Consider the following 11740-nt stretch of genomic DNA (forward strand, 5'->3'; position numbering starts at 1 on the left):
ACTGGCTAACTGGCTGCTGTGGAAATTTTTTTAGTGTCTGCACTGGTGGTGTGTTTTGCAGTGTTCATACTGTGTCACTTTTTGAGCATGAGCCCTCAGACAGCATTATCGTGTCCCTATGCCTTAATTTGTACAGCATTGGGTGAGAAAGTAGCTGTTAGAACACCTTGGGCAGGTTGAAATTTAATAAAAAGAAATTCTTCCCTGTCAGTGGGGTGAGGAACTGGCAGAGCACCAGAGAAGCCAGGAATGCCCCTGGGAACTGCTGAAGGTCAGGTTGGATGAAGTTTGGAGCAGCCTTGTCTAGTGGAAGGTGTCCCTGCCCATGACACTGCCATGAAGTGTTTAAAAATTTGAAAAGTAAAATGTGCTCTTGATTTAGAGGATATTTCATCATCACCATGTATTACATTCTAGGCAGTAATACAATAATAAGGAATAAAAGATTCACTGACAAGACTAATGAGATAACCACTTAAATAATTTTATCATATGAACACTGTTGTAAACCTTTACAACACCTACAGTGTTTTTCCTGTTTATCAGAATTGCCAAATCACTGTCATTTAAAATCAGAGAGTTTGCTTTTGCACCTTTAGTGGTTCTTGCTGTGTTGCCCTGGTCTCCAGCTGAACAGGTGAGAAGATCCCAAATGCCACATGTATGACACTGGGCAGACACATCGTGCTCTTCTACAGTGACAGTATAGCTGTTGCAAGACCTTGTTACTAAAGGAGTCTTTTCTTAGATTGTCCTATAACCCTGTCAAGTCTATGTTAAACTGCATCTCAGAGGAGTACGTAATTAACCTTTCTTTCTGCCCTACTTAGATCTTTAAGGGAGTGTATAAAAGGGATTATTTCATGGATTTAGTTGCTTTGGTGTAGGCAATGTAACATGGTAGAAATACAAACTGGAAGACAAAGCTGCCTACCTAATTTTCCAGTTATACACAGAACGCAGCAAAGAGAATGAAACTGGGGAACACCCAAAGATGCATGTAGGTGTGCATATTGTAGAACATTGTGTGTATGAAAAGGAAATAAATCAGTTGGTGCTTTAACACTACACTGCAGCCACATCAAACTGTTTCTGAACCAAAAACAAGGGCCAGATTTCTCAAAGCAAATCTTGCTAGTTGTTGGACCTGTAAGAGTCACACCTGACACCAGAGAGCAGTTCCTGCAGTGGTAGAAGTCCATCTTCCTTCAAAGTAATGCTGAATCCACAAGGTCATCATCTGTCCACTCTTCCTAATGGAAGGAAAAAACACCTTGAGTGACATCTGTGTGTAGTGTGCTCCTTATGGTCTAAATTTAGGAACTGAGATTCCAGAAGACTAAAAAATATTTTAACTTGATGCAAGTCAGGCCTTAAACCTTAAAGCTAGTTATCCATACCTATGCTTAGAGTCATGGACCCAGAGTCATGTTAGCAGCCCCTTTTCAACACCTCTCTGAGATGAAGAAGCATGAACTTTATGTTGGATAACTATGTGGAGATTTCCAACACAGCTCATACTGCACCTTCTAGTAATGTCTTGTTATTTTCATGGCTTTGTCATTTTGGCACCTGAGTCACCTTGCTCAACCATTCATTGTATGTTTTTTCTATTATTTCAAACTGATGAGCTTGCCATACCACTTCTGGCTTTCCTACTGATACTAACCTTCAGCTGCAATTAAATCCAGAAACATCTTAGATCAGAATTGACTGTGCACTTGTAGACTACAGTATCAGCTAACTACAGGAATAATAAAGCCATTAATAAGGTAGGAGCAGTCTGCACACTCTGTAAGCTTTCAAAAAGTTAAGCACACTTTGTCCTGTATGTCCTGGCCAGCTGACATCTGCTCTTTCATGTGACAATTACACAGAAATGAAATTACACAAGTAGAAACCCAGTTTCAGATACATCACCAAAGAAAAATCCTGAGTTCCAGGATCTTTCAAACTGTACAGGGACCTATCATGAAGTGCTGTAGGCTATGTGAATATCCTATCAGGTTAATCCTTTGGAAAATAATTACAGGTATGAAGTAAAAAGAAGCTCCAAAATCAAAACTGCCTCAAACCATCGCAGAGTAACTAACACAAACTGGTGCATGGAACAAGTAAAACCCCCAAAGCTCATATGAAGCTGTTTTCTTAGTTACGCTGTCATAAAGTGAAAAAATTTTTAAGTGCCTTTTTTATGGAGTTGCCAGTTTCAATATACTTTTCAAGACTGGCATTTGGAATAAAAACTAATCACAAGTTTTTGCAGCAATAAAATCATTATAAAATAAGTTCAAGGTCCCACATTTTGTTAGAACATACCTTCAATGCCAGTTTTATTATACTCTGGTTTAAATAATTTTTCAGATTCTACTTTGACACTACAGCATCTCCCTACTGCAATAACCTCTAATAGCAAAAGACACAAATCTTGTCTTTCACCTTCAGATTTAGATAAGGTGACCCTCTTCAGATGTTGGCACATTTTTCTAAATGCCATACTTAGTGTGTCTTAGACTACCAGTATCGTGTCTTTAGCATCAAGATGAGTCCAGTTAAAAAGGGTTCTTCACCTCTGCCAGCATGGGGACTCCAAAATTTCCTGTCCACGTTACAAACAAAAACTGTGGAAGGTGTTCATCTCAGATGTGAAGGACAACCTTAATACTGTTTTTATTTGTTGCCTTTATCAGTTTATCTCCATCTTATTTACACCTCGTCTTACAACGCCAAGTACTAGCTACCCATCTGTAATTCATGCAGCCTTGTTAACATTGTCTGACATAAATTTAGTCCAACACTCTACACTGCTTTAAGCAAGAAACCGAATAAGGTAAATAAAAACTTTCAAAGCACAAGGAACAGCAGGAAGCATGATCTGCACATTCATTCCCCTTTCCACAAAAGACGAGTGTTCAAGAACGCTTCCAAGCACAGGTGAGTATGAAATCTGGCTCATGTGAAGTGAAAAAAAAATTTCAAATTCTGGAAAACTGAAAAAGGTTCAGTCTGAGCAACAAGTAAAATTTTATTACAGATGGGTAAATATATCTCACTTAGCTGTGTCACTTTTGTCTTGGCATTAAGGGTGAAAAAAACAAGAAAAACTTTTACAATCGGTTTACTAACCTCATCCATTTTACATTTCTTTGTGACATATTCGTCATCTTCATAACCTTTTCTCTTCTTCCTAACCCAGAAGAAAAGTGAAATGCTTAGGAATTTTTATAGGGTAAGACTCTATATATTTGACCCCAGGATTACATTATGGACATACCTGTTCCATAAAAATACTACCGAAGCCTTGTCATGCAGCTTAGTGGAAGTTCAGGGTGCATATTGAAGTGAAATGGGCACAGTAGAAAAATCAGGAAGTCCTTTGCCATCCACATAATTTTTAAAACATTAAGCCTTTACAACATTCTTGTTTTAATCACCTGATTTTAAAGCCCTTAGTTCTCATTACATACAACATCAAGTGGCCACGCCTAAGAAGCCACTCAGTATTCCAGTTTTATGTTACAAAATAATCAGCTTGCCCTGCAAATCAGCACAAAAGAACCGATTTATGTATTACTGAAAGCACTTGAGTCTTGCATCTCAGCTTCCAGTAGAAACAGCAAGCAAGCAAACATTGTGTGAACATTTAGAGTTTTTTGTTTTCCATCACTCGCACAGAGAAGACAGTATTAGTGTTCCTATGCCAATAAAAAAGGCCAAAGTTTAGCACATCCAAGGTATACTTACAGGTTTGTATTAAATGAAAAGTCCAAGCTGTGACACTTCTCTAACTTCAGTTTTAGAGCAGCAACCTCTTCAAGCCTTGGCAGTTCATATTTTTTGATGAGATTTTTCATGCCTAAAATGACAGCAACACAGCTGTAAGCACACAGATAATTTCTGCCCTGCCTTGTTGTGTTGAGTCTGCATGCCAAGATACGGGTAGCAGGGCCCTACAGGGGTGGCTTCTCTGAGAAGCTGCAGAGGGCTCTCCCCACGCACAACAGAGGTAATGCCAGAGGGCTCCAAGATGTATCCACTGCTGGCCAAGGTCAAGCCTGTTAAGTGACAATGGGTGTGCATCTGTGATAACAGATTTAAAGGAAAAAGGCCAAACACAAGTGCAACACTAAGTGCTGCTGGAAAGAGGAATGAGAATATATGAGAATAGTGCCCAACATCTACCAGGGTCAGTGAGGAAGGCAAGGAAGGAATGCTTCAGGCACTGAAACAAGATTCCACTGCAGCTCCTGGTGCAGACCATGGTGAAACAGCTTGGACCCTGCATGGAGATCAGCAGGAGTGTGGAGCATGCAGATGCACCTGCAGCTTGTAGAGCAGGCGACTTTGGAGCAGATGGATGTGCCTGAAGGAGGCTGCAACCCCTTGGGAATACCATGCTGTATACCATACCATGTAGGGAAGAGAAACCTACAGTACAGAAGGTTTGCTGGCAAGATTTACGACCCCATGGGTGACCTGCATTAAAGCAACTTATTCCTGAAGGGCTGCATCCTGTGCAACAGACCCACATTAGAAAAGTTAATGAAGAACTGTAGCATGTGGGAAGGACTTGTGAAAATTTATAGAGGACTATCTCTGTGGGAGGGACCCCCCCCACTGCAGCAGAGGAAGAATGTGAGGAAGGAGCAACAGAAACATACGGTAAGCTGACTGACTACAGTCCCCCTGCACTGGAGGGGGAAAATTCAGGAGTGGAACTGAATCCAGGAAGAAGGGAGGGGTGGGGGAAAGGCCTTTTAAGATTTGGTTTTCACTTCTCATTACCCCGCTCTGATTTGATTGGTGATTAATTAATTTTCCTCAGTTGTACCTGTGAAAGTGACTGGTGAGTGACCTCTCCCTGCCCTTATCTTAGTGTCATGGGTTTTGTAAAGAGCATATTATTCTATTCCATCTGGGTGGAGCAGAATTGCTTCTCTTTGCCCAAATGGGTCAGTGTTACTTATCAGATGGTGGAGTGCTACTTATCTCTCTTCATTGTTTCACTACTTCCATGGAATATCTTCTGCTAATGGACCATTAAGAGCTCATCCATGACATTACACATTACACTGCACTATTGTAAGCTGCTCCACAGAGAGGAGGAGCCAAACCATCTTAACCTAGATAAAAAAGAGCCACAGTCCCCCTAGGTATCCAGTTTTTCCACCGGATCCCTGGAGGAAGACCGGACCCATCTCACCATTACTGGACCCTTTTTTCTTCAACGAGACCATCTCTACTCCAACAGAACCACATCTGCCAATCCAGGAGGGCTTACTTTGGACTGCTTCCAACACCCTGACCAACAGGGTGTCAAGTTGTATTTCTAACTCTCAGAGTTTTCTAAAATTTCTTGTTTGTTGTTTGCTTATTCTTCTGTACTACAACATCTGTATTTTTATATCCCTAGTAAAGAACACTATACCTATTCCCAAAATCTTTGCCTGACAGCCTTTTAATTGCAAATTTATGATAATTTGGAAAAGAGGGGGAAAGGCTTACATTTCAAGGGAAACTCCAACCCTCCCTGGCAGGTACCTGTCTATCTAAACCGAGACACTTAGCCCATAAACTTATTTTCTTTTCTTCCCCCTGCCCAGCTAAAGAGGTCAGTGAAAGGGTAGCTTTGGTGGTCACTTGGCATAGAGCTGGGGTCAACCCACTGCACTTGTGAATCACACCACCCTATCCAGTCTCCAGTGTAGCTGAGTATTGCTAATGTCTCACAGGCAGGCTTGAGCCAACAGTTCATCTTTCCTTCCCTAACTAACTACACTGAAACAAGTCTCTAGCATCACTGACTCTGGATTTCCTTAAGGCAGAGTTCACATTACTCCGCTAACCAGCCTCAGAATACACAGGGTATTTTTCGCAATCAACATTGTACTGGCCAGTCCATTTAATAATGCAAATTAAATTTACAAGTTTTTTTCTCTACTGCCAGTACTCTGGAGAAGTCTTTTACAAATGCTTGAAAGATTTCCTTCCAACTATCTTATCTTTACCGAAGAGCTGCCTCTGGGCTAAAGCAAGCATCCACGCAAACTGAAGTGAAAAGTAAGTGATCCCAGCATTCCCTTCCATCTCAGCAATGGAAGTCTGAAGACTCGATTTGTTAGAAGACCAGAAAAAAAGTAAAGGACATCTTAAGTTTTATAAATTAAAGGTAAATTGAATTTGTAGACCCTGGTTACTTGTATGGTGCATTCACTGCTCATGTTAGCCAGCCTAGTTTCACTTGCACCACTCCCACTTGAGACGCATGCACTAGCTTAATGCATTCAACAGCTGATTACTTACTGGGAATTTCCTATCACAGACTTTTCATTTAAATAAAAAAGGTAATAATCATTGTACTACGCTCCCTTTTAGTTTAGATAAACCATGGTAGTATTATTAGTATTTGCAGAATATGTACACACACACAGATACTTCTCACACTAGCGAAGCTAAGCATCTTCTGAAACATCTTACAGCTGCAAAACATATGTGCAGTACAAATATCAGCATGTCACATTAATCATTTAGCTTACAAAAGGTACCTTCTGATGGTAGTAGTTGTTACATGCAGGCTTTGCCAGAAGCTGTAATGTGTAAGATACAGTGACTTAAAAAGCAATTTAGTTCTGTCCTACAGAAACCATTATCTAGTTCTCAAAATGGATTTCTCACTTTTGAATTTACTGACTCTAGTACTTATGTTCTGAAAGGATCAGGCAGGTCTTCTGCCTGTTAATTTATTTAATTTGTTCATATTAATTTGTTTATTTGTTCATTTTTTCTGTCTTTTTTTCCCCTTCCATCCACATGCTGGGTAGTTCATTCTACTGTCTGCAGCTTACTTAGGAATGCCTTAAGGTGAAGAGAACCATTTGAAGCACACTTATCTAAAGCTTTTGTAATTTGGAAAAATATGGGTTTTCCTCCTTTTGAGATATTCTTTACCATACTTTTCCAACGTTTACTTACATTTCATGTCATCTAGTAATGTAGATAAGGTTGATCTGTTTTCTTTCAGCATAAGACTTTCTGATAAATAGCTGGAAAGAGATACGGAAGAAGAAATTTTTTAAACGTCATCATCATTTGTGACAACTACTGTGAGTTAATAAAAAGTGCATTATTTCTTACAAACATCTCCTAGAGCTTTATAATTACATAAGTAAGAACACTTTGTTTACTTAAGTGCTATAAAGTGATAAAAAGGCTAATCTCTCACTGTAAGAAGGTGACAAAGTATTCCCCTAGTCATGTAGAAATAACACTGCCAAATCAGACATTTCTAAGTCGCATGGAGCTAAGTCAAATTCAGTTCAAGGTTCTGTGATATCACACTCTTGTACAGTACGCCCACAGAACAAGCAAATACTTAACAGTGGTTATCAGTCTGACCAACAGCAGAGCTTGCAAGACAGGCCTGCTTCTTTTGGCAGCTAGAAGCTATTACTAAACCCTGTCATGCATGAGCCTCTGGGTCCCTTCCTCTTCCCAATGAGATCAAACTTCTCTTCAGTAAGAACACTAATGCACACTGCCTGGATAGAACAGACATGAGCAATGCTCCTCACCAACACCCACAACAACCAAGGAGTCCTATCCCTTCTCCCATGAGAGCAACAGGTTTTCCAATTCCCATGTGTTCTGTAGCACCTCTGTAGCTGCACCTGATCACCGGTCCACAGACCATCAGCTTCTCTCATGTCTGGCAGCAGAAACTCACATCAAACAGTAAATACAAAGGTTATGCAACTCCATGGTGCGGACAAGTAACAAAGACTTGAATTCTTCCTGAACTTGCAAACAAAGTTCAGACACCTTGAATCACCCACAATCTATAAATTATTTTAGTTGTTTCTGCAAGCATAGTTTTCTGAATTTTGGCACAAGCAGTACAGAATATAGACCTAGGAATGTAGTACGTTGAGTTTCAAGTTAAAGTAAGCACCTGAATGTTTCTACACAATTCTGAGAAGACAGTGAATCCTGTAGAGCATACTCCAAACACTTTCTTTGGAACTAGAGAGATTTGAGATACATTTAGAACAGGTGGAAGATATTATTTTAAAATAATTTTCTGTATTTAGAGCAGGTGTTACACTCCTGATGCAAAATGCTCACAGGCAGTGGCATGGTATTAAAACATGGCAGGTACAGCTCCTTACCACAACCACCTCAGCTGTTCATCTGAAGAAAAGCGTATGTTTTGTCCATAAGAGAACTAAATTAAACAATCAAATTACACATTTCAGCAAAGGTATCAAAGTGTTTGATAATGCCTGTGCAAACACCAGTGGCAATGACACAGAAGGGAATGCAAAGACTGATTTAAAGCAACACCTTAGCCCTGATTCATATCCACAGAAAGTGAACAGTTGCAGCAGCCAAACAAAGCATGTTACAGCATGCCCATTAGCTGTTAGTTCAATGTAATTTCAGTGGACTCTCAGTTTCTACCATATTTCCACTTTTTTCCCTGTGTAATCCTCAAACTGAATCCGAGTCAGAAAATTCTGTGTTGTTCAGAGTTTTTTGGGTTTTTTTAACTTCTTCCAAAGGAATATAAAAACCATACACGAACTAACTGCTTTCATCACCTATTAGTGAAAATGATCAGTACCACGACCATTCTAAAACATAAAGAACAGACAACTGCTATCAATCAGTAAATACACAATTCTAGTACTTAAGAATGTCTAGAACAAAACAATTTCTTTATACAAGAAGCAAACAAACTGTTTAAATCACACATATAAGAAAGAAAATACTACCTTTCCATATTAATTCCTGCTCTTGAGCCACTAGATAATATGGCAGTGAGAGCAATCTGTGAGGGAGTAAAGAGAAGATACGCATCCGTCAGAGCCACTCGGTTAAGGAAGTCATCAGCTGTTTTCCTCAAAACTTCAGGATTTTCCAGCACTGGATAGCGAGTCTAAAAAGTAATGATTTAGGAAAATAAGTAGCTGTTTGTCATTCCTGTTTATGAGCTCAAAACACTCAGTATTTTATTCAACAGTATTTCATAAAGCTAATAAGAAGCAGACCATATCTTTATTCCAAAAATATTCTAAATAACTTAAAGACCACAAGTAAAACAAGTATCTTCCAGGTATTTGTCTATCACTATAGAAATTACATTTTTTAAATTACAAGCACAAAAGGAAGTTTTTTAAGACAATGCATGACAGACTTGTATTACTTTACTATGCAGAGCATATAGGGTATCAGAGAGTATTACCTTAATATCAATTAGAAATCCCTCAAATGGCCTGTATGGATTGTGGATGATGAGATGGAAGTTCAGTTGCTGAATAAGTAGCAGTTCATATTCCAGTATTTGTTCAAGAGCTTTTTCCTGTCCAAGAGGACTTTCTCGAAGGTTACCAACAAACTGTGCACTGGATACATTAAATTCATCTACTTTACAGGCCAAAAATGCACATGTCAACCTTGAGAAGGGAAAAAAAAATCAAAACTGACATACAGAGCATCCATTCTCCTATCAAGAGTTGTGCATCTTTAAAACAATATATTCTGAAGACAGCAAAAGGAGAGTGAAACTGACCATTTTTCATCTTTACTCCTACTTAAGCTCTCAGATTTTCTTTGAGTTTTTTTTAGGTATTTACAAATATAAAGATCATACCTCTAATATTCCATTTGATAGAGTAACTCAGGAAGTGTTGATAACTCACATTATTATCCGAGGATGATACTCCATCACCGAGTTATTGAGGTAAAAACGTTTGAAATACATGCAAGCTGTTCCCTAAGTCGAAAAAAAATGGGGAGGGAAAAAATAAAAATGCATTGAGAATAAAATATGTAAGTACATAAAAAGAAAAAACACAAAATGGGCAAGTTTGGATATATACTACAGGCACAGACAATACACTAAGACACATACAGCCATTATACGTCATTAAATATTTCAAAGTCTTTATTTTTGCCTGCAAGAACTTTACACTACAACTGCCATACAAAATAATTTTTTTTATTTTTACACATGTCTTAGAAGGCAATGCTGAAAAAGCCAACAGTATCTTTATGAAAAAAAATTGGTATTAAAATGAAATTTAAAAATCAAAGGCTGAAAAAAATCGTCCTGAAAGTTGCAAGCAATCCCAACTATTTGACTTTTTACATCAGTAAATTCTGCAGCATGTTTATCAGCATGAAAGCTGATGCCTTCCAGAATGAAACTCTGCAGGGGCTACTTCTCACACATCAGTCTGGCTTCACAGAACATGCGACTGCCATCTTTCAAAGACATCCTCAAACATGGCACTCTTCACTACACCTGCTGAAAAGGGGAGGACTAACAGGGGACAATGTAAAGCATACATCTTAATGGCTTAGTGAGAGAGGCACAATTTCACTCCATTCTTCAGCTCTAAGTCCCCAGTTCTCCCTTCTTAAATATGCTCTTCAGCATTCAAGACAAGTAAGTTCAAGGTAATTTTGTTTTTCCTTTGTAGGTTAATATTTTGCCAGTACCTGATCCAGCTTATTTTGTGGTCAGAGAAGCATTAATGCTGGAAAACAAGTGAATGACAGCCCAAATTTGGTACCATCTCCTTTAGCTACTGTGCGATTGTTTTTTTGAATCATCAAACATTACCATCAACCATCTACGACTATTTTGTTTCTTCTCTTTGCTAAAGGGAAACAAATCAATTCAATCACCCACGCAAGTTGAAGAGCCACAATGAAAAGATCACGTTGAAAAATACCAGGTTTTGTAATGGCTGCACGTGTCAAAAAAACGAAACAAAAAGGATGAAAAGCGACCAGACTGTAGTGCTAGAAGAGAAAAAAAAAAAAAGAAGCTTTAAAGGTATCTGCGCTCTTAAGAACAAGCCAAGCAGACAGCAAGCGAATGAATAAGGGGGGCCGAGGCTGCGGCTCCGTCCTCGCCTCGCTCACCACAACGGACCGCGGCATCGCGGGCTTGAATGCGGCGCAGAAGTCCAGCAGCCTCTTCTCGTAGTACTTGCATAGCGCCAGCTCCTCGTGCGGCTCCAGCAGCACCGGGTCGCCCTGCGGCACCTTGGGAGAAGCAAAGCCGCGCCTCAGTCCGCCGCGGTCTCACCCTGCGGCCCCGCTCCGCCCCGCGCCCGCAACCCCTGCGGCCCCGCACACCTTCCCGCTGGCCGCCGCCCTGGCCCGGGCCCGGCGGTTCCCCTCAGCGCGGCGCCGTGCCAGCTCCTCCTCGCCGCGGAAGGTCCAGTGCCGGCGCTGCGTGCTGCTGTGAAACATGGCTCCGCAACATGGCCGCGCCCGCGCGCGGCACGCCCGGAGCCGCCTCAGCGCGGGCGGCGCGGCGGGGCGGGCCCGGGACACTCCCTCGCGGGAGAGGGACGTTTCCGTTTCCTTTTCCAAACTTTCCCTTTTAAAGGACGAGCTCTGGCGAAAGAGCTAGTCGTAAACTTCGGCAGAATAGTAGCGCTTTCGTGTTTCTCTTTCGGTTTTATTCATGTAAACTTTTAAGTTTACAATGCACTTGTGCGGCTTCACCTCCAGTGCTGGGGGTAGTTTTGGGCACCTCAATGTAAGACAGACATTCAGCTATTAGAGCATCCAGAGGAGGGCCACGAGGATGATGAAGGGTCTGGTGGGGAAGCTGTATGAGGAGTAGCTGAGGTCACATGGTCTGTTCAGCCTAGAGAGGAGGAGACTGAGGGGAGACCTCACTGCAATCTGCAACTTCTTCGTGAGGGGAGAGGAGGGGCTGACG

General features: G+C 40.7%; 1 protein-coding gene across 1 annotated transcript; it reads right to left on the reverse strand.

The window, feature by feature from the left end:
- Positions 1-214: 214 nt before the first annotated feature.
- CCNH (cyclin H) lies at positions 215-11279 on the reverse strand. The gene is made up of 9 exons (XM_066181851.1): positions 11146-11279; positions 10930-11052; positions 9699-9772; positions 9242-9452; positions 8772-8935; positions 6973-7043; positions 3745-3856; positions 3127-3187; positions 215-1253 (listed from the first exon to the last, which is right to left on the reverse strand). Exons 1-9 carry the CDS (start codon positions 11260-11262, stop codon positions 1209-1211), a joined length of 978 nt encoding a protein of 325 aa, XP_066037948.1. The 5' UTR covers positions 11263-11279; the 3' UTR covers positions 215-1208.
- Between the last annotated feature and the right edge of the window lie 461 nt (positions 11280-11740).

This window comes from Chamaea fasciata, unplaced genomic scaffold, assembly GCF_029207755.1.
Source record: "Chamaea fasciata isolate MVZ Bird 193981 ecotype frontalis unplaced genomic scaffold, bChaFas1.0.hap1 SCAF_4, whole genome shotgun sequence".
Taxonomy (NCBI): domain Eukaryota; kingdom Metazoa; phylum Chordata; class Aves; order Passeriformes; family Sylviidae; genus Chamaea; species Chamaea fasciata.

Excerpts from the sequence above, each read along its gene's own strand:
- CCNH (XM_066181851.1), bottom strand. The coding sequence starts at position 11,262 with ATGTTTCACAGCAGCACGCAGCGCCGGCACTGGACCTTCCGCGGCGAG. Across the intron at positions 11,053-11,145 it reads GGGCGGCGGCCAGCGGGAAG|GTGCCGCAGGGCGACCCGGT; the intron begins GTGTGCGGGGCC and ends GCTTCTCCCAAG. Across the intron at positions 1,254-3,126 it reads AGAAATGTAAAATGGATGAG|GAAGAGTGGACAGATGATGA; the intron begins GTTAGTAAACCG and ends TCCTTCCATTAG.